This window comes from Epargyreus clarus, unplaced genomic scaffold (genome assembly GCF_041222505.1).
Source record: "Epargyreus clarus isolate Ecla_fem2 unplaced genomic scaffold, WU_Ecla_fem_2.2 ptg000015l, whole genome shotgun sequence".
Lineage (NCBI taxonomy): Eukaryota > Metazoa > Arthropoda > Insecta > Lepidoptera > Hesperiidae > Epargyreus > Epargyreus clarus.
Genome location: NW_027332223.1, coordinates 12,222,771 through 12,250,161, shown reverse-complemented (window position 1 = coordinate 12,250,161; position 27,391 = coordinate 12,222,771). Strand labels below are relative to the sequence as shown.

Sequence of the window (27,391 nt, the reverse complement as noted above, 5' to 3'; positions counted from 1 at the left end):
ACGGGGGCGCCGAAAACTCGCAAGCGTACAAAGCCTTTTTTTTTTTTTTTGTTGACGAGGGGGAAACCTTCAAAAGGTACCCGGTGCCGTGGGAGCGGCACAGGGTTATGTGAGATTCTTACCGCACTAAAACCCCCCCGGTGGCCGTCCTCAGCGTTACAAAGAGGACTCCGGGATCTCCTACGGAACGCAACCGGAGTCCTCTGAACGCATTGCCCCTTCGGGCTCCGCCCGGATGAGCTTCAGAGCTCGCCACACCGTCTGGTGTTTACGACGCTATGCGACCACACATACCGCCGTCCTTCCAGGGGTCGTTTGCTAGACGGTTCGATCTCCCACTCTCGCCGCCCGCAACCCCGGAGCCCCCAATTAGTCGCCTCTTACGACAGGCAGGGGATACCGTAGCCCTATTCTGGTCCCGGAGCTACAGGGACAAAGCGTACAGAGCCTAGGCTGTTAATTGAACGGCTACTTAAGCGGCTGCAACATACATATTCTGTGGCGTAAATGTAGGGTGCGAGCAAAAATAATTAATATAGTTCAAAAAACTAAAAAACGCGCATTTATGATAAAATCAACTAAAAAGTAGAAAAGTATTCTATTTCATTCTTTCATACATGCAGGGTAAGATAAGGATGTATGTTGATCTCTTTCTACTGAAAAACGGAGTTACTCACTGACAAACATACAAGTGAAGCTAATATAAAGCGTGTAAAAACGTCGTAAGGACCTAGCGTCACCGTGATATGTCGCACCACCTAATTTTTTTGCTAGGGACTTCATGCTTGGAGTGTTAATGAAAGTAATATAGGGTAATAAATATAAACACTTAGAAATGTATTAATTGTCAGGAATCTATACATTGAAATTAATTAACCACTATTATTATCTAAATGTGTGCAATTAATATTAATTTTATTTGTATTTACAACCTCGATCACGTTCTATTCATAGCAGTCTTCTATCGCATTGGACACCGCATGTTTAACCTATTCGCAGGTCAAACTTTCAGTAATAATATAGACTCCTAAATCTTTACACATATTTTATGTATTACATCCGTCACATAGTACCGCTTATCTATACATAAATCATTTTTCCCTACCAATGATCGGAATATGACTATTTCTAATTAATATCCCTATGTGGATAGGTTCTCTCAGAGTTATTCTTCACATCATGCATTTGTTTATTATAACGGTCCTGGGAATCGTATGTCAGACCCTCGGGTAAGAAGTCATCAACCAATTACTGTCCCACTGCGGGACACAGGTCTCCTCTCAGACTGAGAAGGATTAGGCAATAGTCCGCCACACTAGTTACCCCTAGCTCAGGGAGATAGGGACTGCACGCCAACAAGTGCGAAGAGGTAGACTTCATCTTTGAAACCTTTTTTTTTTTATTTCTCTGGTATGCAGGTTTGGCATTAATCGTGTTCTCTTGTCCCTCAATAAGGTGAGCTAGGCTTATATGCTTAAAGAAATTTATTATTAGGAATCTATTTTCTTAGCTCGTCCACGTAAAAACCCAACACACACGTGTAGATTATTCACGTTCGTTGTAGGAATAACATGTGTTATTTCCGTGCGTCTATTATTGTCTTAGATATTAATATACAAATTAATACAATGTAGATAAGTAATGAACAGTCGTTTAAATTGTAACTAAATTGTATGAGCCAAAATTTTCCCTAAAATAAAATCATACGTAAAAATATTTGAGTTTTATTTTATGTTGAGTTGCAAATTTCTTCTTCCCAACAAATATTAATAATTATTATAAGACAGGTAATAAATAAATAAATTATAAATTAAGAGAAAAAATAAACAGGCAGGTATCATTGTCCATAATTATGGAAATGGCAAAATTGTTTGTACAGCCTCTCCACGGTTTTATTGATCCATGGTATGAAGTAATACACGTTAACATACATGCTTGGTGCCGCTGCACAACCTTTGCCGTGGGACACGATGCCGACAACCATTCTGAAAATAATAACATTAATTACAAATTGCCTACACATAAGTTTTTACTGAGAATTCTCAAGTTTTATGGCGTAGCAAACGAGCGTACCTACGGCCAACCATAGACAGTTGTTATTAATCCCGGATTATATTAGAGTCCTATCTGAGGGAGGCCATAGATGCGTTGCTTCCCCTGAAAACTAATATAGAACGCATCGGATCCGTATGATAATGGTGCTTCCAGCATCGAACTATAAAGAGTCTATCCGTCGCTACCCCTCAGAACTAGACCGTCTAGAATAAGAATGTCTCTCTTACCACACCCTTCACTGGAACGCAGCAGCCCTGAAGCTTGAAGCTTGAAGGTGGTAGAACCCTTGTGGTTCGACTCCGGCGGCACCACCGCCACACCTATTTCCACCTAATAACAGCAGTGTTAGGCGCTGCTGTGTTCCAGTTTGAAGGGTGTGGGAAAGGGAGATAGACTTTTCCGAGGCGTTCCAGCTTAATCCTCTCAGGGGTAGCGGCGCATCTGTGGCCGACCTCAGGTAGGAATATTTAATCCTATCTGGGGTTGATTACAGATGTCCATGGGCGGCAGTAGCCACTTACCATCAGGTGGACTGCATGCTCGTCTGCTTCTCTTTATTATATAAAAAAGCAGCGCTTAACAATGCAGTTAATAGACTAAAATAAGTATGGCGATGATGCCTTCAGAGTTGAACCACAAGTGGTTGCCACTTCCAAAAACGTTAAAAAATAAGTGAAAGTCGAATACGAAAATTTAAAATCTTACTCATTCCACAGCACCCCTCCCCCTGAATCACCCCTACAGGTGTCGCGAACTCCATCCCCGTGCAAACAAAACATGTCTGGACTCAGCACCACCCTGTTCTCCTCCATACATTTATCTTTCACTACGTAATTCAAATGAGTTCTCATCAAGCCTTGCTGAGAAAGATTGCCATTGTACTACTGAAAACACTCGAAATTAGTATATTCGTTTAGTAAGAATAAAAAGAAGTTCTTCAATTTGCAGACAACGCATAGTATAGAAATTCAAGTTTTGGTTTGAAAGGAATGAAGCAAATAACAAACAATAAGCAACTCCATACAGTACAGGATTTGTTCTACCTGAAGCCAGTCATGGATGTGTTTCATTAAATACAAAAATTGTGTATAGCATATGAAAATATAATGGTATAACAATATAATCAAATTATAACTCAGTTGTCTACAATATCTATTATAGAACTGAATAAATGTGTGTTAATTCTTACTATTATATAGGATAATATACTAATAATAAGGTAACATCCGTTCCGAGAATTAGATAGTGTAAAGCATTTAAAATATTCCTCTACAAAAATAAAGACTTTGTAAATGTTATGTTACTACAGTATGTACAAAACACATTCCGATTTTTGGAACGTAGTTCCTTATCGCGCGGTACGCTGGGTAAGGGGGCTAGGCGAGCGTCACGAAAAATCCTAACGACAAAGAAAACAAAAACTTAAAAGTAAATTTGAACTTTAATACCATACCATAAAGTTGAATGTAGTGTAGTAATAACATTGTTAGTGGAGGGGTTCCAGGAAGGCAAAACAATTGACAGACCCGTAAAGCGCGACATTCGACTAATAATGGTGCAAGTTTGATTCGAGCTGCTTTCTATTACGATATGTAAGAATTAGCGATTCAGCTGTTCTCGAGATTTTCTCTTTGCAACAGACATTTTACGAACGACTTTACGAAATAGCATACAAAATTTAAAACCCTTCATTAGTACCTATATTTAATTCAAAGCCCTAAATGAGTATTTTAATTGCTTTGGATTATTATAAATGTACAAAGCTTTATTCCTACCTTAATTTGACCCCAGCCGGTGGCCACAAACGTTTCGTTTTCTCTCATCCACACATCACTGTTACCAATTACGGCTCTTTGGACCCGATGCCCGAATAGGAATGCCCCATGTATTATTATAATGGCAATATCGTTGGAGAACGCTATCGTGTCGTTATAATGCTCGTGTAACACATAATCCCATACTTCGTGAGATGAGGCCTCTGGGTCGAATATGTAACGACTGTCTGAAAAAAACTGTTTCTACACTCATAGCCCTATGTAGGTTTTTTGCTGTGTTATGGACACACACAAAGATGAATATAAACTCCCAACCGTTCATTCATCACTTAGATATTTGTCAGACCGGAGATCGAACCCTGCGCTGTCCAAATACGAATAGGTAGATATAACGCACCTTTGAGGACTTTCTCTAAACTCTCAGACATTAGAAAACTCACGATGTTTTCCATTATAGCTGATAATATAGCTGATAATGATAATCAATTTCTAATACTATCCTCTTATCTTAGAACCCTATTCTCAAAAAGTATATGAAGCAAAAAATATATTCTTGTTAATAAATTCGCGCCACTCATACGATATAGATCACTTAAATATTAGCTTATTTGGTAAATGTAATAATTTACTCTTAATTTATCAAACCTACTGGGAATGTCTTAATATTGGGTTAATCGAGTAAAATAAATCTTGTTACACTGCCTTCAATTAAATTACTATTATTAGCTATTTTTAATGCGTTATTTCTTTTTCTATTATTTATTTCTGGATTATATATATATGTAGAAGTAACAAACGAGGTTGCAGTCCACCTAAAGATAGAACACTGCAGATCATAGACCTTTCTAACCAACTCCATATGAAAAAGGGATTTTGACTAAAGCTAATCTGAAATAAGAACTAAAAGCTCCTGAGAACTAGGCTAGTTGCCTCATACATATATAAATCAGCCGGTCAGACTTAATTCTACCTTTTTAAACTTTAAAAAGATAGTGCTCACGTATTTTTACTTCACACGTAAGTTAACCTAGTAAACAATGTGTCTACCTACAATTTAAATCTTATTAGAAGGTAAAGAATGGTCTTGAAAATATCTAAATCCAGCTTAAGTTATTTATAAATTGATGGACATGTAAACTGCATTAAAGTAATGGATATCTTCCGAGCTATCCGACGAGATATAATTAATTCAAGTTAGGAGCTAAAGTTCATAACTTAGATGCAGTACTTTGGCACGGTATAGTATGCAGATAAACATGATTAATTTCCAAGTACCTCGAAAGATATCTACTGCATGCATCTTGACATCACCAACCATTACTTCAATCAACCAATCACCATGGATAATAAGATCACCGAAAAAAAATTATGAGTAAATAATTTCATAGAATCCTACTATTATCCGAAAGCACGGGATTCATGATACTGAACAGCACTTTGCTGTTATTAGGTAGTAATGGGTATGGCAGAGGTGCCTCTGAAGTCGAACTAAGGTTCTACCACCTAAAAATCTATCTCTGGAATCAAATAAGATACTTAAACGCAGTTTATTCGTTTCGATTAAAAAATTCTTCAACTTTTATTTAAAATAAAACGAATTCATACTTGATATTACTCTCATTTCCGCAATATTCGTGTTATGGTCGAAACAATGCGCCGCTGTCAACACCACCTTACTTGTCAGAATACTGCCTCCACAGAGCCCACCAAAATTAAAGAATTGCACATTAAAAGGATACTGGTTTAACGTAGTCGGCGTTCCTCCAACGATCCGTTTCTCCAAATCATGTAAAACTACCGTCCAGTTCACAGTAACCTCTCCAAGATCTTTCAAGTGGCAAACTACATACGAATATCTTAAACTTAAAAGTACACATATGGTTATACTGTTCATAACCGTGCATTTATGACAGACGTAAATGCGGAATCGTAAACGGAATAAATGAAAACCATTCAGTTTTATTCTCAAGCCATAAATCTCGTGATTAGAAGATTAATGAATTTCCAAAAGACATAATTTCAAGACGAGGTTTGATCGTAATTAAGGATAATTACGACATTCATAGGAGTGAAAGGTGTTTGTCCCTGTAGTTCCGGGACCAGAATAGGGCTACAGTATCTCCTGCTTGTCGTAAGAGGCGACTAAAAGGGGCTTTCGGGGTTGCGGGTGGTAAGAGTGGGAGCTCGAACCGTCCGGCCAACGACCCCGGGAAGCCCGACGGGGCAGTGCGCTGAGAGGACTCCGGTTGCGTTCCTTTGGAGATCCCGGAGTCCTCTACGCAGCGCTGAGAACGGCCACCGGGGGGGTTTTAGTGTGGTAAAAATCCCACATAACCCCGTGTCGCTCCCATGGCACCGGGTACCTTTTGAAGGTTTCCCCCTCGAGAAGAAAAAAAAAAAAAGGAGTGAAAGGTGTTATTCGGTGAAGGAAGTTATACACTTACTATACAGGTTTGTGCTTACTACAATACTAAATGGGAAATCATTTGTATTGTATATGATGTGATGACGGTCTGACGCGCAAAGGGTCCCGGGTTCTATCCCCGGCCAGACTGATACTTAAATGATGAATTTAGATTTCTGTTTCTGGGTCTGGGTGTTTGTGTATTTGTCTATGTGTGTTAATGGCACCCACGATACAGGGAATCCTAGAGTGGGGCTGTGAGTGTAGAAAGCGTTTTTTTTTTCTGTAACTGAACTTTCCCCTGAGGTATTACCAGAGTGCTATGACGTGGACCTCTTCAAGATAAATGCAAAACGAATTCTGGAGTTGCTAATGTCCCTATGGACATGATGATGATTTCCTTGCTTTTGGTATCCCGTCTACCGCGTTGGGTATAACGATGAAAAACAGAGTTACAGGTTCGATGCCTAATGTTAATGTTATAGACTATCTACACCTAGGAACTTCAATAGAGAAGATGGTTTTAAGTTAGCCCAAACGTGGAATCCAGTGGTTAGTTTATGCAAGTCACCAATAGTGCAAAGTACGGTGCGTAAGGATATTGTCAGTGTTGTGTGTCGTGATATGAAACCTAGAAAAGAAAAACGAACTAGACGTAGGGTAGATAGATTAATCTACCACTAGTACTTGTCAACGGTTTGTCCCCTCCACCTCAGTTTCGCCGTGACCACGATCCATGCAACTGGGTCGAAATATCGGCAATAAAAAACGCATATCGTGAGTACCCGTTACATAATAAAATGTATTAAAGTAACTCTAATTCGATAAACAGAGCGTAATCTTAATTATAACTTTCAGACTTATGAGAACCATGATATCAAAATACATTAAGGTACTTACTTACCCAAACTTGTACGAAGGTAATAGCTTTTCAAACTTGTAAAGTACAACTTTCCGAAAATTGTTAACAAACATGTAATGAAGCAAGAACAAGTAGTAGATACCTCCAAGTTAGTAACACGTATTCTTAATGTTGTTTTTAACAAACAATTGTCTCATTTCTAAGCACGGGCCTCCTTTCAGAGAGGGGTTTAGACCATATGGATTATGGTCGCGCTGGTCAACCTCATATTGTACACCGGTGAAATCTTTAAAATCAGGCAGGAATAATTATCAGGCAGGTTTCCAATGTTTTTCTTCGACGTATCAAGTAATTATTAATTTGTTACTAGTATCTCCAATGAAAGACTTGAATCCAGCTAGTTATTTATAATTAATTCCAAGACCTCCACATACATCTTCCTTGACATTTGCCGTTTCCCGCCATAATCCCCTTTTGTTTTTTAAATTGAATAGAGCGTTGCAGCCAATTAAATATGTGGCCAGCATTATTTTTCGAACAAAGGTTTTAAACTACTTTTAATTTAATTTATTTTTATAAATTTGAACTAACGTAATAATGTGTAATACTAAATGTAATCTTACAAATTTATAATACGCACATTAAAAATTCCGAGGTATGTGCCTGGGATTTGAACCAGGACCCCTTCGATTGAGAAGTCAATATTCAACCACAAGATTACCACTACCTGCCTATAATTCTTAAGATTAAAATACAACCTTACAAAATATATATAATAAATGTGTGTAATAATGTATGTATGTGACTGTCCCTTTAAGTTCAACTAACACCGAAAGTGATATTTCTGTCTTACTTCCGCCTACGCGTTTGATATTTGGACTTGAGATAGAGTAATAAAACGACGAGGCAAAATGTTTAGGCACTTCCACTTAGCTCCTCGCTTGTACCAAACAAAATGCACTGACCAATAAAAATATTTTGAAGACTATCAGTGTGTGTTTTTAATGTCTATATAATAGAATTTAAATATAAACTAGGTATGTAAACAGTAACAAACTCACGGTATATTTTAATTTTTATTGAACGTGGGATATTTAGCTTCCAAAATATCTGATATATTCTACGAGTAGTGTTACAAAAATTCAAGAGTTATTTTTTATTAATACAAATTTAATTTATGACTTGTGCAATAAAATAATTTCAAATCAAATCAAATCAAAATTTTTTATTCAAAATAGGTTCTTTACAGATCACTTTTTGAAAGTCAAAGCAACTACCACCACTTCACAAGGTGTTTCGTTATGGAGAAGAAGCGGCGAAAGAAACTCCATAACACACATCTTTTTAAAAAAAAATGTTTTTGACAATGTTAACTTAACGTAATGGTACATGTGGAGCTGGAGCTAATTCAGACCACACCGTTTTGTCAGTCAAATAATCACTTACTTTATAGTACGCTTTTTTACATAGCGTTAGTTTAACGACATGTTTAAACTTTTTTTCTGTGAGATTCAAAATGTGGTCGGGTATTTTATTGTAGTAGCGAATACAGTTGCCCACGAAAGATCTAGCCACCTTACATAATCTATGTTTAGGAATTGCTAATTTATTTCTATTTCTGGTATTAAAGTTATGGTGGTTACTATTTTTTTCAAACATATCAGTGTGTTTTCTTACATACATAATATTTTCATAAATGTATTGACTATGCACCGTCAATATATTAATAGTGGGAAACAGTTCTCTTAGGGACTCACCACGCCGCAGACTATATTTGACCTTTATACCTAAAAATAGAGGAGTACAGTGGAACAAATCAGTGGTATGGCATGGAGCACGGAATAGGCGAGATTCGCGGTCCGCCCGCCCGCCTTCGCTTCAGTTGCCCACCGCCGGTCGCCGACAGCGCCGCGCGCGGCCGCTCCTCGCACTAAACATAACCTCAAACGGCCTAGCTTCACTAATAACCCGATAACGAACCACCTCTTATCACCATGACGACTTAAGTTTGATAGATGATCAAACAATAAGGTGATAGTAATAAACAAAATTAAATACAAAAATATTTCTGTGTCAAAAGTTAAGATTGAAGTAGGGCAAGGAAATCAAAACAAAGGCGCATATCGATTTAAGTGTTTCACCTGTTCGAAATTGTTTAGTTAAATTAAGTTCAGTGTTAATGAAAGTGAAAGGTAAGTCGGAAAGCTAAAATGTTGATTTGTAAATTTATTTTGCATGAAACACCTGTTTGAGTCAGTACTTCAGCTATTCAAGATTTTTAAAACTAAATGAATAATAAACACATTAGCATATTACATAAAATTCATTTAAATTTGAATTCTCCTTAAATAAATAACTTTCTATACTGTAATGTAATTCAAATTCACGTTTTTTGTCTTATAATAATGATACGGTAATAATTGTATAGACATCAAAAAGTTTACTCGTGCGTAAACTTTCAAAACGTTGCTAACAATTAAATATATACAAACACAATTATCTCTTTTCCGAAATGTATAATTAAGTTCATTTATTACTGAATATTGACATTTATTATTGAATATGTACATATGATATTCAATATTAGATCTAGAGAAATCTTAAACATGTGACATTTAGTTATATTCTTTGGAAAACAAAGTCGCATTCTCTCTGCAATGTAAGCACGTGACTGCATTATGTTAAGGTAGTAAGGTATGATTAGGCACGTACGCGACCTACTCTATACTATCTTATAAAGATACTTCTTACGTACTTACTACTTCTTTATATAATATAAATAGGCTAAGACAAAATAGTTAATAACATTACTCTCTTTGGTTGGTCAACAGATTTTCATTATTTTTGTTTTGTTAGATGTTAGATATTGACGATGTTTAGTTTTATTGATTAATCAATCTTCATATTTTTGTACTAATTATGGCCAAATTTCGACCGCCAGCCGAAAACTAGTGCATACTAATCCGCTTTCAAGCAGTGTGATGGAGTATATTCCAGGCCTTAATTATAGAAAGAAACCGGTGTCCATAAGTGGGAAATTGACGTTGGCCATAAGTGGCGTAGATTATTGTGACACACAGAAGTAAAATTCATTCGTTTTGTTGGTCACTCGCAAATCAAAAATTATATGCATAAAAATGTACGGAGTATAAAAATTACTACTGTTTCCTTTATAACCTCAAGGTTGTCACAAGAAAAATAAATATTAAAGAGTATTTTTATTTCGAAAAATGAACGTAATTCACCGTTGCCGCTTGGGCAATATCTCCAAGTCCAATATGTTGCTTGAACAACCGAAGAGCGATACATGCTAGATTTTTACGCATCTGTATGCACTACTCAAGTACTAAAGCTACCAGTTGCTACCAGTACCAGTTGATGAATTCAGATTTCTGTTTCTGGGTCTGGGTGTTTCTGTATTTGTCTCTGTGTGTGTCCATGGCACCCACGACACAGGGAATCTTAGTGTGGAGCTGTGAGTGTAGAAAGCGTTTAAGCGTTTAGTGGCTCAAGCGATACTATGCGAGAGCGGCCCTAGATTTACAGAATTAGATCCTCGCGGACCGAACCGCCGACATAACAAGTACAATATTAAATTAGTTTTGCCTCCAACTCGTCTACATAACTATGAGCGTGACAGTTGTTATAAACTGGAAAAGTTTATCAGTTAAAAGTTTCATTCTTCGTTAAGCCCCTGAAACGGACATCCGTTACCTCTAGAACACGTCAGTTATGCGACTAGACATAAATAGCGGCGATACTACCGCAGTGGAACCATTAAAAGTTAATTATGTATCATAAAATTCGTACTTGCCTAGTTTTATAAACTACGCGTTTGAATATACGAGTTACGTTTTATAGAAGCAGTGTTAGTCTAGTGGTTAAAAAACTCGGCCTCTTGATCGATGGATCCGATGTTCAAATGCATGGTTGGGATTTTAACCTCAAAAAATCAGGAGCCGTCCTGATTTTTCAAAGTTATGTGAGTATTAGGAATTAATTATCACGCGCTTAAAATGGTGAAGAAAAACAGAAACCTAAAAAAAATTTCAAAGGTATGTGAAGTTTACCAATAAGCACATGGTCAGCGCGGTGGACTATGGTCTAATCCTTCTCATTCTGAAAGGATACCCGTAACCAGCAGTCGGCAAGTAATGGGTTGATGATGATGATGACGATTCTAGATATGTGTTATGAGTTTAACTAACGACTGGAACACCCGTGCCCAGTAGTGGGACTGGAACAAGTTGACGGCGACGAGTTACCCTTACAGAATCCCTACCACTTGAATAAAGTACAAATAAAGATAATTTAGAAACAACTTTCTACATTCTACCAAACCAATCGACAGCTCAATTCCAGCTCCTAACTCGCAAAGCAACAAATGACGTGACATAAGTGCTTGTCAAAAGGTTGTTCCAATAAATGGCTTGTAAACTCGGAGAACAAGCCGGCTGAGCGCGCCGGCCAGCCAGCCGCTTATAATCACGTTACGCTCGTCGCTGTAGGGTTGATTTTGAAATCGTATTGACTTGCATTTTATTTGGATTTATTTTTTGACTTATTGAAATTGATTTGATATTGTACTTGCAAATAAATGCCAATAATAAAGTGGATGTGTCTGTATGTAAGCCAGAAATGATTTCTAGTTCCATGTTACGTCTATTTGCATTATACCAAAACATGTAGCATTTTTGATCGGCACGAGCTAATTCAGAAAATAGGTACACTAATTTTATAAAAACTTTAAAACACAAATAAGAAAAGTAAATTCATTCATCTTGTATAAATTTTACTGTTACAACTCAATTCCAGCTCTTCAACTCGCAACGCAACAAATGATGTGACATAAGTGCTTGTCAAAAGGTTGTTCCAATAAATGGCTTGTAAACTCGGAGAACAAGCCGGCTGAGCGCGCCGGCCAGCCAGCCGCTTATAATCACGTTACCCCTCCGCTCTAGGGTTGATATTGAAATCGGGGTGACTTGAAATTTTATTTGGATTTATTTTCTTTCTAAGAATTGTCTATGCAAATTAATAGAATTGATGTGCCTGCCTGTAAGGCTAAAATAATCTCCACGTTAGATTGTTCATAAAAAAAATAATATGATATGATGATTATTAAGTTTTATTGCATCATACCAAAACGTAATATAGCATTTTTTGTCGGCGCGATTTCGTATAAAATACCTAACTTTAAAAACTGAAAATAAAATAGGCAAATAATAACACCTGTTCGAACACTTTAATTAACATTTTCGCAATCTTTCAACATTTTTATAATAAAATCTTTTTTTAAATATTTTTCTCGAAGATCGCTAATAATATTTCTATTAGGAATTTATTTACATATATTGAGAATAGGAATGTACTCAACTTTACTCTCGATATGACTTGCCTTATCATTTCCTGATAACAGTCAACAAAGATCAATAAATCATCACGCAGTTCACACTCTACACATATTGTATTCACTATTTACTCTAACTTGGAATTACAAAATCTATTTATGGACCGTTATCATTATTTAAATGGAATTAGCATTGTGCAAATTATGACAATGCGGTACAGTTACTCCTTATTCACAAACAAAACAAATGTAATACAACTCTTGCGATATGATACACAAAAGGCGGCCTTATCACTAATAGGTGCTCTACAGGAGTATAAATTATAGTCACGATCCGCGTGGCAGGTCGGTCACCATGCCGGTGTTACGCGGATTCCAGGTTCGATCTCCAGTCAGACAGATATCTAAATTATGATTTAAGATTTCTGTTTTTGGGCGGGTGTTTCTGGGTCTTTGTCTATGTGTGTACATGGCACCCACAACACAGGGAATCCTAGTGTGGGGCTGAGAGTAAAAAATGTCTTAATAAAAAATATACAATGTGTAACTAAAGACACTACACTAGGTTCAATATAAATAAATACGGATTCAAGCACTCAGAATTAAACATGGTAGAACTACGTTATAGTCCGCGTAAAACTGCTAGTCCGCTCTGAATATAGAAATGAATCGCGTCGCCATTACGTCGCGTCGCGAGAAGTAGTTCTGCGTGTGAAAGGGTGTGCATGCCAGTAGACTTACACATAAGGCGACCAGATAAGTCGGTGGCAACGCAATCTGATCGGACAGATACACACTTCTTATATACAATTGATTAGATATTTTGAAAACAGTAGAACCTAGAACCCTCTGTGGTTTGACTCCGGCGGCAGCACCGCCACACCTTCTCCGGCCTAATAACAGCAGTGTTAAGCGCAGCTGGGTTCTGGCTTGAAGGGAAACATTCTTCCGAGGCATTCCAGCTTAGCCCTCAAGGGTAGCAGCGCATCTGTGACTGTGGTCAATCTCAGGTAGGAATCTAATCTTACCTGGGTTAAAATTGCAGACGTCCATGGGCGGCAGTAACTACTTTACTCATATGCTACTCCTAGTGTAAAAAGGATGTTCATGGGCGGGAGTCACTACGTACCAGGTGAATTATATGCTCGTTTGGCACATTAATCTTGTAATAAAATTATGCTGGAAACATAGCAGGCGTTCTCAAAAGGTATTCAGCAATTATTCCATCGTCGCGGTTCGGCGTCCGTTGTGGTGACCGCATTCGATGAATAACTTCAATGAGATTATGTCGTAAATTCAATGCCTTAGACGCTCCGTCGAATTAGATACAAACACCTCTGAGCGAATACCACATGACATAAGGTTGCAAATCTTTTTATACTTCACCTACGGATTTTACATATTGGATATTTAATGGTTCGTTTACCTTAATGCACTTTACCATAAGTACCTTTAAAGCCTTCGACAATGATACGACTGTTATCCAATGTTTACAACCAGGATAGATAATGTGACTTTTTAAAGAACTGTGGAAGGCGCCACCCAAATCTTGATCTCTCGAGACGTTGCTTAACTTAATGAAATAATATTGAGTATTGTGTATGATAGTATTCATACTATGTAATATTATCCCAAGATAAACAATACTGCACATATTACTAAATACAAACAAACACTCCGTAATTTCGGTACGGTGTTTACCTACGATTCATTATCTATCCAACACCTACATCTGTTTATCTTATCACCGATGTTTGGACAACCTCGGAATATGTTTGCACTCGGCTCAAAACAATGTTCAATGGACGATATCTCTCAAATTGCTCTCTTAACGCCCACTTCGTGGTACGATGATTATGTAACTTATTGGTGAAATTTACTCTTCGATGCTTATATGGAATGTTTGCGAAAAAGGTTTTTTATGACAGCCTTGGCACAATTGATTTTATTGTTTTTAGGGTTCCGTATAGAAAGAGGTAAAACGGGATGCTTATTGAGCCTCTGCCGTCTGACCGTTTGTCACGGAGCTCTATATTATCTTGAACCTTAGTCATCTACTAAGGTTCAAGATAATATAGAGCTACACTTCATTTTTTTTAGTATATTGCTAAGGCAATATACTAAAAAAAATGGCTATAACTCATATTAAAAATATAAAAGTTAAAAATAATGAGGCTTCCATTCAATAAACATGTATTTTTGGCGTTTTCCAATTTATTTCATAAACTAGTTTAAAATATAATATTTAGTATCAAATATTTCAAGGGGATACCAAACCCTCCGTGTGCGAGTTAGATTTGCACTTGGCCGATTACATATTTATTACATGTTAATTTTATACAAAGAAAAGAAATCCTTTTCTAGAATTGTGTAAAAGATGTATCAAGACTTATTGGACCTACATATATCGTAATATCGTTCCTTTAATAACTTTGTTTTGAAAAAGAGGGCAAACAAGCATTATGTTGTAACTGACGTCTGCAGTACACTGTAAACAAGTTAACGGAAGTATATTAACGGAACAAAAACTCATTTTACATAAACATAAAAAGATTAATTCACCCACCGAGCAGTTGAATGTTTTCTCATTTAAAAGAGCACAATGTTTGCTAATACCTTACATAATATAATTTGAATGAAACTTTGTTGTAACAAGTACTATACGTTCCCAAGCAAATATGCAACTACTGACGACTAAAGCGAGACGAGAAGCTAAATCCAGCGATTAAACACACATGCTTGAGATTTCGCACTTTTGAACTATTTTTGAACAAGTAAAGGTTAAAAACACAATGCATTACTGCAGTCACTGAAACGCGCATTTTCATCGAATCGCCAAAATGTGTTTAAAAATGGTAAAAGCCTCTGTGAATCGACTCCGGTAGCGACTTTCCTACATCTGTTTGTGTGTAAAGACAGCAGTGTTAACCGCTTCTGTGTTCTGGTAAGGGTGTGAAAATCGCCAAAATGTGTTTAAAAATGGTAAAAGCCTCTGTGAATCGATTCCGGTGGAGACTCTGCTACACCTGTTTGTGCGTAACAACAGCAGTGTTAAGCGCTGCTGTGTTCTGGTAAGGGTGCAAAAAGAGTCATACTTTTCCGAGGCGTTCCAGCTTAGTTCTCAGGGGTAACGGCGCATTTTTGGCCGACCTCTAGAAACGAATCTTATCTGTAGTTACCTACTGATATCTATCGGCGACGTTTGATATCGGGTGAATTGCATGTTCATCTGCTACTCGTATCTTATAAAAAAGGGATGCAACATCGATGTAATCACCAAACCCCGAATCGTCAATGCTAAAAATAGCATGCTACTAGACCATAAATCAGAAAGAAACTGCACAAACAAGGAAAACTAAAGTTGATTTGCGACAAAAATTCCCATCTAAGATTTTTTTACTCGCTACAGGAAAATAGTAACACCGTAGTGGTTGTAGAACCTTGAATTTTAAGTAAAGCCGAGAATATCTATGTAAAGGGAGTTTCGACAATACACTGCATCTGTTTAGTGTGTTTGTTTATGCCGAGTTTATACAAGACTAGTATATCACGTCAGTATTGTTGAATACTAGCAATTTAGTCAAGTACTTTAATGTATAGAAACTGCTCTGTTTCTGAGATAGAAATAATAAGGAACTAGTAAACACCTGTATATTCATGAAAACAACCATGCACTGTCAAAGCATTATGCATCTATTATGATGAAAATACTTGAATCTGTTGGTAAGAAGAGCCAACATTGATAAAAGGTAGTAGTCAGGAAATTGCGGCTCAAATCCACATTTTATCCCCAAAAAAAGATTTTACATATTTAAGTTTACAGTTCACCTGACTGAACTGAAGTACTATTGAAGGTATGCAGAAATGCTGCTACAAGAAAATGAGAGGTAATTAGTATTATATAATTAGTATTAATAAAGAGTTAATAAAATTAATCGGATGCCCTACACTGCTGTTATAAGGTAATTTTTACCTTGCGAAGTGCGACTACGAATAATATTCCATCAACGTAGTTTATTTAGTTAATACAAGGCACCTTGTTTTGCCCATCAAAATCGCTTCAGCCGCTACAATATTACAGACAGACACCCTGTTATTACGTCGGTATAAAAATATATAGAAGTGGCAACCCTACGAGATAGAGACGTGATGGGTTACTCGCGCTAAATTGTGTGAATATTGTTCCAATGAACGTCGTACTCTGAATCTATCGACTTTACTCGAAAATACTAACTCTATTATCACTCTATCTACATTGATATTTGTGATTTTAGGCCTCGTCATTTCAAATGCTTATTTGTATAATAATTTGTATTATAAGATACACACATTAAACACGTCTGAACCCTTCTTATTTTGCCGATCCTATACTATAATGAAGTGACAACCCTACGCGATAGAGACGTGATGGGTTTACTCGCGCTAAATTGTGTGAATATTGTTCCGATGAACATCGCGCTCTCAATCTATGGACCATACTCGAAAATACTAACTCTATTATCACTCTATCTACATAGATATTATCGACTGTATGTCTCGTGATTTGAAATGCTTATGTGCATAATACAAAAACAAAAATTAATAGTTTTTTTTCATGTCAACCTGTTGTGAGTTCCATCTGAGTTTTAATTAAGGTCGGCCACAGGTTTCTGCGTCTGAGGACTAAGATTGAACGCCAAAGTATATCTCTTTTACCACACCTTTTAAACCAAACACAACAGCACTTAACATTGTTATAATTAGGTAGAAAAATATAGTGATTGAAAAAGTTGATGATGTCACCGAAATTGAACCACAGATGGTTCTACCACCTTCAGTTTGAAGGTGGTAGAATCATTTGTGGTACAGTCTTCTTCATATTCCATATATCTGACTATTAGTTCAGATAAAGAAAAATCTCATACCTCACACATTTTAAAATCTAGCATATTTTTGTCCAGTAATCAGACCATTCATATTAAATAATCTAAGACCTGTCTAGTATAATCGCAGATACAATTCATTTAGAGACAGTTTTAATCCTGTTATAAACGGATACTCTGCAATTTTCCTTCAGGAATGCCTGTGATAAAGTACTGCGATAAACTTGTTACGGTAAATTGAGTACTCTCGACATTGCAACAGCGACTGCATTTAATGTCCCTATAGAGTAACTACTGATATAAATACAACAAATAAAATATAAGTAACTGTGTTACGTGAATTAGAAAATTTGTCGACGTTTATATTTTTACTCGACTTTTTATTTCATAAAAAGGAATAACATTTTATGAAATAGCATACTAGAATCCATTTACTGTTCATGAATATCTATAATCAATCCCAGATGGAATTGAAGTCCTACCTGAGGTCGGTAAATACATTGCTACCTTTAAGGACTAACTAGGAAATCCTTGTACGTGTGTGACTTGAAATCACAGTAGCTTATAAATTTAACGATGGTGCCTCCAGTGTCGAACTACTAAGGGTTCTATCTCCTTTAGACTTAAAGATACAACTCCAACATCTATTTCTGTCTTATAAGAGATTTTGAACTCTATTTTACTTTTAGTTTTACTAAACAGACTTAATTATGTAGAGTGGTCTAGCTTAATAATAAAATGCTTTCTTCACAATGGCACTGGCATTCCTCGTTTTAGGTGCCATGGACTCTTATAAAGATATTTATATAAACACCTCAACCTACGATAATTATATAAAATAATCTCTCACTTTCACTATTTACTTAAATTGATTTCAATAAGTCCATTAATATTCTTTTTTATCATTAAAATATTTCTTTATGATTAAAAAAAACGCATGGCGCCATGACAGTCCAGAGTAAAAATAATGTGACAATTTTTTTGAAGACGGCGTCGGAAAGTGTGACGATTTTTTTAACATTGCTTTAAGATTTCTTCCATACGTCCATAAAGAAGTTTCACTTAAAAAAGATATTGTTCCTAACACTATACAACTGACTTTTAAAATTGACTTTCATATTTTAAAAGTACTTTTATATTCTACCAATGAATATATTATTCAAATTTAGGAGCTGACAGTGCATTAATTATGCAGCGCTTTCCGCAATATAGGTCAATTAGCTTAGCACTTAGATACATATCTATACTCCATTATTCAATGTATGTTATCGGGGCTATAACATTTTGGATGTATTTCTGAAGGTACAATCCTTCAGAAATACATCCAAAATATTATCATAAAAATATTTGCAAATTGAGCGCTCCTTCAAATTGATGTGTATATTTCTAAGCAAATAAAACAAAGCTTTAAGTATTGAAAAACAATGTGGATATAGAACCCCACAGTGAGGCTTTTCGTCCTAAATCTTAGTTGATACGCGCTCATGACTGACCTACTCGTATGTATTGCTAAAATAATAATGTACAAACATTCAAGTATACAGTCAGCCTGATCTTAAATGGCTACTGCCTTCCATAAAAGGTTGTTTTCTATGGCCGAGTCCAATCCAAAGAATAGATGTTTTTTTATTGTTTAACCTAACGATTAGGCAGACGTGCTACCTGATGGAAAGTAGTCAACGCCACCTATGGACATTTGCAACACCAGTTTGAGTCGCCAATGCATCGCCGGCTTTGTATGAGAGCTCTTTTTCCACCTTTTTTGAAGAGTTTATTATACTGCAACCCCCGAGAACTATGGGTTAAACGCCTCTCATTGAAATCTCGGCAGTACTACATCTTTCAGTTCTGTAGTACTCGGACTAACAAAAATTAACTATGGTTGCAACCCTTTTTATGACCCACTGGGCTACTCTCGTTCTACAACTTGTGGGACTTTACCAAGCGGCTCAATGCACAAGAAGAGATGCTATCTCGATAATCAATCGAAAACATTATCTCACCTCGACCTCGACCCATAAATACATAAATATAAGTATTTTAGCTGACTCTCTATGGCACTTAACCGGCCCTAGATATCTTTTATGTAACATCTACGACACATTTCTATGAGCACTTAGAATAAGGATAGATATTTTGATTAATAAATATGAAGTGTATATTGTAAGTGTATGTGATGAATAAATATAAATGGTTTTGCCATTACCACAGAATTTATGAATTTAGATTGCTGTTCTATGGTGTGTAACGGGGTGCCGTTTAAATATGTGTCTAGCCGACGATCGAACCTTGAACTTTCTGCGTATCAGCATGTAGGCCGATCCGCCATCCGGGTGGTCAAACCATTATATACAAACAATTTTACACAAAATAATGTATACAACAAGTTTTACAATAATATTTCTTCAATAAGCCGTCCTTATGATTAATTTTACAGTCTCCTCTGAAAGGCTTCAATAGGTATCGAGGGTATCAAAGGTCATTAAATGTCTGTACAAAATGTATTACAACATCTTTTATAAGTACTGTACCTACTTCAAATCATTAATGAATATCGTATTCTAATTTATCTATTGAATAGTACATTTTTTAGAACAATACAATAAACCTGAACGACAAAGTTTAAAAAATATAAAATGTTGAATTAATTATGCAAATTGAACAAGCTATTACTAAGATAATTAAGGCGACGTATATTTAATCGTTGTACATATTATGTTTGAGTTAGTTAATTTCTATTTGATGCGATATTTACTTAACATTACATCTATTCGTAAAACAGTAATTTAAAATTCAATTTATCGTAATAATAATTTCGCTACGTTCAGAATTCAAAATTCCCTCTCGCTATAAAAATATTGTTTTCTCTCTCTTAATAAAATCTAATATATTGTAGCTATTTTTTTATAATATAAGTGTAGCAGACGAGCATGCAGTCCACCTGATGGTAAGTGGCTACTGTCACCCATGGACATCTGTAATCAACCCCAGATAATATTAGATTCCTACCTGAGGTAGCCCATAAAAGCGTCGCTATTCTTGAGGGATCAGCTTGAATCCCTCGGACAAGTATGTCTACCTTACCACACCCTTCAAGCCAGAACACAGCAGCGTTTAACACTACTGTTTTTAGGCAGAAATAGATGTGGCGGTGACACTGCCTGTGTCAAACCACAGAGAGTTCTACCGCCTTCACCTCTACATACGCTCTGTAGCCTTACCATGAGTTTTCAAAACATCCCACAATTTTACGTTACGTTTACTCAATCCATTATTCTGTTCCGTTTGCTTCAGTAGACTGACTATACGTAACAATAAGTAAGTGCTCAAGTCTTTTTGTCTGCCTCACACGTTCGCAAAAAAGAGTGACAAAACATAAAGCGCCATTTTGTCAATTTAGACATTTAATGTTATGTTACTGACACTATAGCTCTGATACAATCCGCTAGGGGCGCTGATTGGAATTTGTATGGGCAAATACGGAAACAAATACCAAAACAGTCATATTTGTCAAAACGAAAAAGCTCATGGTAAGGGTACTGAATTGAAAGTAGCACTCTCGCCCTAAAAATATTGTTTTTCTTCTCTTAATAAAATGCGTTATAAATGTAAATCATGCGTATAAGCTACAGTCATTGTAGTTAGTAAACTTTATGCGTATCCATGTAATATTTCTCGAATATGTTTGGAAGACCTTATCTGATATCGGTCATTGATATTATCAAGACTAGTTGAAACACTTCACCGCTTCAAATGGTTTGATTTCCCTCTTTTCTAGAACATAGCACAGTTATATTCTATATAGATATCATATCTATATTAAAAAACAGTGATACGAAAATCGATCTCTTGATCAAGGTGAAGTTCAAATCCCAGGCACCTCTAATTTTTCAAAGTTATGTGCAAATTAGAAATTAATTATCACTTGCTTAGATCGTGATGGAAAAGATAGCGAGGAAACCTGCATACTTAACAAATCTTAACAATCAAAGATTTCGGAGGTATGTGAAGTCTACCAATTTGCACTTGGCCAGCGCGGTGGACTCTGGCCTAATCCTTCTCAGTTTGAGAGGAGACCCGTACCCAGCAGTGTGACAGTAATGGGTTGATGACAATGATTTATATCTGGACACAGCTGGTCGCTGTGTTGTACGTTTTAGAGTGTTCCCTCCACGTATCGCGGTGATACGTACAGCGTTTTTATTTTGTATTAAAATGCAGATTTGCAAAATATATTTTACCACAGTACATGCGGTAGAGTGCAGATGAGTCACGTCAAAGAAAATAATTTTGGTATTTTTGACCACTGGGAGATCGTTGTATTACATAAGCAATCAGATTTTTATACCCGTAATTGAGATCCTATGTCACTGCCGACTGATTCTGAGTCACGCTAGTCTTGTGACCAATCGAGATTTATATATAAGGATTATGGCATAAAATATTTGTACGAAATACGGTATCTACTCTTCACAAAAATCTTAACATATTTATAAACTAAATCGCGTGTCACTCTGTTCGTGCACGCTAATGTCCCAAACCGGGAAATCGATTTCAATGAAATGTTATGAATATTATGAATGAGTATCTGGGTGTGGTTTTTTTTAGCTTGAAAAATAAGATAATTTTGGAGCTAATAATTTGTGCTGGTCGTCAATAGTCTATGATAAAAAAAATCGCTTACTACACTCTCGACCAAACACTAAGTTTCCCTTTATTGTTGGTGCCATGGGTATTTCATATATAACAATACACAAACAACCAAAACAGAAATCAGCAATTCGATTTTAGGTAATTTTCTGCCTGGCTGGGAATCGAACCCGGAATCCTCTGACTCTGCGCGTCAGACCGATATGATAACCACTCCGTCATGCGGTCGAATCAAATTGTCGGTCAATCAAAAATCAATTATGTACAAATTTATTCTACACTTTATACAAAACCGGTGTATATGTGCACGTACGTGAAACAATGAGTGCTTGTGTGAGAGTGGCGTGGTGTATCTTTTCCTACCTCGCGGCGTTAACTTCACTACAATGGAGGGTGCGGCGCGCCTGAAGAATGGACTCGTAGACATAAGATCTTCGCTGAATAAATCGTTCTACATATATGTAGCCGTATATACGTGCAAAGCTTCTGTCATTTGTGTTACGTTAGTTTAAAATATGTCTGTGACACTCATTTTTCCATTGTAAAATTTAAAAAGTTAAGTTGTAAGTAGTTCAAGTATCTAACCTGTAATCAACCCCAGATAGGATTTGAATCCTACTTGATGTCGATAGTAGATTCGTGCAGGAGTTCCTGTGTTACTATACGCGTCTAGAACTCATCAGCGCTTAACACTGTTATCAGGCAGATATAGGTGGGCCGTAGTATCTGTGCCCATAGAAGTAGCCATAGAAGTGAATGCATTGTCAAAATTTGATCTGTCTATATATTACGAATCGATGGTTAAAGCGAAAACCGTTAAAAATTAGCGGTCTTGTATAGAGGACTCAATTTATTTTGAAGATTCTTAATTTTACTATTTATTGTTATCATCATCATCATCATCAACCCATTACTGTCCCACTGCTGAGCACGGGTCTCCTCTCATAATGAGAAGGATTAGGCCATAGTCCACCGCGCTGGTTAAGTGCGTATTGGTAGAATTCACATACCATTTGAATTTTCTTTTTTTTTATAAATCTCTCAGATATGCAGGTTTCCTCACGATGTTTTCCTTCACCGTTTAGCAAGTGATAATTAACCTCTAATACGCACATAACTTTGGAAAATAAGAGGTGCGTGCCTGGGATTTGAACCTCGGACCCCTCGATCGAGAGGCAGAGTTTCTTAACCATTAGGCTATATTAATTGTTATAGTGGCCAGCATTATACATTTTCTGTGAAAAATTGATCAGTTTATCTATAACGATTCCAGAGATAGAGCGTAACAGACGGACAGACAGCGGAGGCTTAGTAATAGGGTTCCGTAACCCTTTGGGTACGGAACGCTAAAAATGAAGGATTTTCCTACTTTTTACAATGTTATTAAGCACATTAATACCTACACTAAGTTATAACCCGACCAAGGCGAGCCACTTCTACAGAATCGTGCTAATCACTAGCTAGGCGCCAACGTTATGAATGTTATGACTAACACGCAAAGCTAATTGCTGTGCGAGAAAAATCGCTCAGCAAAGCAATTCTAGTACACGAGTTTGCAATAGTTATGTTAGTTAAGATATGTGAAAGAATTTGTAAAATCCATTTACACAGGTAAATTACAATACGATGTTGATCATTAACCCATTACTGTCCCACTGTTGGGCACAAGTATACTCAGATCGAGAAAGATTAGGCTTAAGTCCACTACGCTAGCCAAGTGCGTATTAATAGAGTTGTTTATTTTTTCTTCACCTTTAAAGTAAGTTATAATATTTTTTTTATATCGCACAATATACATATTGAACAAATCAAATATGACAAACATAATACATGTACTTGATATAACTTGAATTGGTACAGATATCATCTTCATCATCAACATTACCGTACCACTGCTAAGCATAGTACTTAGAATAAGAAGAATAAGGCCATATTCCGCTTAGCCAGGTAACTGCAAATTGGTAAACTACACATACCTTTGAGAATCCTTTGTTTATTTTTAGGTATGCAATTTTCCTCGCGATATTTTCCTTCTTGTTAAAATAAGGATAACTAATTTCTAATAGAGATTTTTTTTTTGATTTTTAGGTCTGCAATTTTCCTCACGGTGTTTTCCTTCCCGTTAAAGTAAGTAATGAATATTTTTTAATACACACGTAATTTTGAAAACGAGGTCGAGTCTAGGATTTGAATCTTGGGATTCATGATTGAAAGACTGCATTTCTTCTATTAGTCTATTACTGCTTTTCTGGCTTGTCACTGCTTGAAATACAAATATCAAACCTTTAACATATTAACTATATTCAAAGACATTAAATATATAGGAGATAATTTTAACGTCTTTATTGTAAATATAGGTCAAATACTGTTATAGTCAAATCTATTAATATTAATTCGCTAAGCTTCAAATTTATATTAATTCACGCAATATCGTACACCCGAAACGAACACAAAAATATGAGATTTCATCTCTTAAAAGTGATTAATAAAACCAGCGGCGCCGCACCGTTGCCAAGAAAACGTTGACCTACATAATTTGAGAGCAAAATTTCCTTGGCTCAGAAATAAGATAAGCGATAAATGTATAAAAATACAAATACAATGTCACAGACATCACGGGATCGATAATAGTGTAGCGATAAACCGATACTTTGTTTTTTAATAATGTCGATAAATATTAGACTAGTATCAGTCAACGACTTTACCTTTAATTAATTTAAAATAATTTTACTATCCATTTTTTTCCTAATTACTATGATTCAATATATAACCCCAATAATATTGTTTTCTTGTATGGGAACCTCTCTTAATTTTTAATCTTTATTTTAGTAACTATGTGTGGCCATTGGAATACACTATTAAATTTTCAAGTGCCTGTTTATTAGTTTCAATAGATACAGCCCTTTTAAAAGATGGACCGGACCGACTGCGGATACGTAGTAATAGAATCCCGATTTTACCCTTTAGGTACGGAATACTTAAAATATTTTACGTACCTACCCACTCGTACATAATGTCATGTTCAAAATTTGAGTAAGAAAATATCTCTCGCATATTAAACAATTAGTTGAAAACTGCTATAACCTCGAAAATGCTATTCTTGGCTCGGAAGAAATCATAACAGTAATGACCTTAGCATTCAACCGTAGACATAAGATTTTTCGTTACGTTCGGAAAGAAAATAATATGTACCTCAGACTGACAATAAAATATAAATTTACTGTTATAAATAATTTACGAAAAAATATGTCAATAATATTACGGGCCTTTTTCTTATCACGCGCATTTTTGTCCGCGTGCATGTCTCAACCACATGCGTGAATTAACTCGACAGTCTCTCCGGATCCCGCATGCGTGTAACTTACAAGGTAGCGAAAATATCTATATAACGAAAGGATGCGAGTGGAAAGCAAACGAACCAAAACTACGAGTACATGCGGGTGCAAACCCGCGTGATAGTAATAAGGTCCTAAGCCCCGTAAAGTGAAGACTAATCCTAATTGTGATCTTGACAATGGGCCATTAGTTCTCGGCAAACAATGCCACAAATCTGTACTGTACAAGTCTACATATATATAGTAACTCGTATGTTATGATGAATGACAAGCACTCAAGATAAGTTTATGTCGGAAGCTATAAAAATAAACGGGAGGTAAATTCTACATTTATAGGAAAGTTTGACTTACATGCCATAATGTAATATTTTTTATAATTTTTATATATTTTTATAATTGTTATAGTACAAAATGTCTGTACATTAGGTAGTGTTTTATATTATTATCGCAAAAGAACTTGTAATCCTGATGATATGGTAAATTCCAACCTTAGATATGACTAGAGCTCTATTTGAGGCAAGCTACGGATGCTTTGTTACCCATGAGGATTCTTGAGTGCCTAGTACAAGAGTTTCTTCTTTATATTCAAACCATAACACAGCGCTTAATACATCAAACAGAAACTAGTAATAAATAGCTAATATAAGGTAGAAATATGATGACGGTGCCTCCGGAGTGCAATCATGAAGAGATCTACAATCACAGGTTTTATTAATTAAAGTAATTAAGTAAGGTCTTAAAGGAAAACAGCAACTGTACAAATAAACTAATAACAAAAATAAATCTGGAAGCGATTCCCAAGAGCGACATACCTCAGTGAAACACTAAAGACGTAATTTTAAAAAGGGAAAATGACCTTAACATTTTCAACCTCATACATTTAGCAGAGATACCCACTTTAACTTCGAACAGGATAAACTCGATGTTTTAATTTAATACAGATAAATTACTAAGTGTATGCAACTCAAGTACAACAAAATTATTATTACTCGTCGTGCTGACCGGGCGACCTCCAAACGCCATATATGTTGATATCATCGACACATGAGAATCCCTATGCAATGAGGACACGTGAGTAATATTATTATTCTTTATATAATAAAGTAGCAAGCCACCATGCAGACCATCTGATGGTAAATCTCTTCTGCTACCAATGAATCTTTGTAATCAACCCCAAATAAGATTGAGATTCATACCTGGGCCCTTACCACCATCTCTTAAAAACCATCATAGTTCAGGAAAGTTTTATTTCAATATTGCATGAACATTATTTTGTTTCGTACCACGACCTGTTTTAGAAGGTAGGTAGGTAAAATAATATTGTTTTAAGAGATGGTAGTAACCCCCTGAGGTCGTTCACACATGCATGCTACTTGCGTGCGTGCATGCATGATGCTTAGTCCTACCCCTTAAGTCTAAGTCAGAACACCGCGAGTTTGTCTGCCTTTCCACACCCATTGCCACCAAAGCAGATCATAGCAGCGCTAAACATCTCTGTTATTAGCCGGATGAATGGCCTCCGGAGTCGAACAAATTCTATGGCAGATAGGTTACAGATACCCATGAGAGTGATCATTATACATTGGCAGGCTGCATGCTCATTTGCTCTATATAAAAAATCAACAAGTGAAGTGAAAACTTGAATATAACCGTCGTGCATTTTGATATTTTGGAATAGTTAGGGAATCATTTTTCACGAATTGCTTTAATTATCAGTATAAAAATACTATCATTAATGTGGAAAAATACAATATTCATTTACTGCGCTATACTTGTGTACGACAAGCGTAACAATTTATATTCGTCTTACGAATTTTCGATCAGGTCACGTGTCCAGGCGCGAGTTTAACATTTTTTACCCATTTGCAAATTTCACAAAGCCGCTAAAGAAGTTTTCACTTTTAGAAAAGTCACTTCATAATAGAAGCAATTTTCGACAATTACCTAATTTTCAATTCATTATTCGAACGGCATTCCGTCGTAATCTTCAATTTATGTTAATGTGATTTGAATTACTTTTTGATTATCTGTTTTGCGTTTCAAATCAAATTAATTCATTTTTTATGATCCAAAAATGAATACATTTGAAAGATTCAGC

The 27,391-nt window shown here is 36.1% G+C and overlaps 1 protein-coding gene across 1 annotated transcript; it reads right to left on the bottom strand.

The window, feature by feature from the left end:
* Positions 1 to 1,825: 1,825 nt before the first annotated feature.
* On the bottom strand, positions 1,826 to 7,561 carry LOC140747873 (chymotrypsin-1-like). Its single transcript, XM_073080493.1, has 5 exons — positions 7,531 to 7,561; positions 5,436 to 5,672; positions 3,831 to 4,057; positions 2,761 to 2,936; positions 1,826 to 1,985 (listed from the first exon to the last, which is right to left on the bottom strand). Exons 1-5 carry the CDS (start codon positions 7,559 to 7,561, stop codon positions 1,838 to 1,840), a joined length of 819 nt encoding a protein of 272 aa, XP_072936594.1. The 3' UTR covers positions 1,826 to 1,837.
* Between the last annotated feature and the right edge of the window lie 19,830 nt (positions 7,562 to 27,391).

Coding starts and splice junctions, on each gene's coding strand:
- LOC140747873 (XM_073080493.1), bottom strand. CDS start 7,561: ATGGCGGGAAACGGCAAATGTCAAGGAAGAT. Junction 5,673..7,530: donor CGGCAAATGTCAAGGAAGAT/GTATGTGGAGGT, acceptor ATTCGTATGTAG/TTTGCCACTTGAAAGATCTT. Junction 4,058..5,435: donor GGAAATGAGAGTAATATCAA/GTATGAATTCGT, acceptor AGTTTTTTTCAG/ACAGTCGTTACATATTCGAC.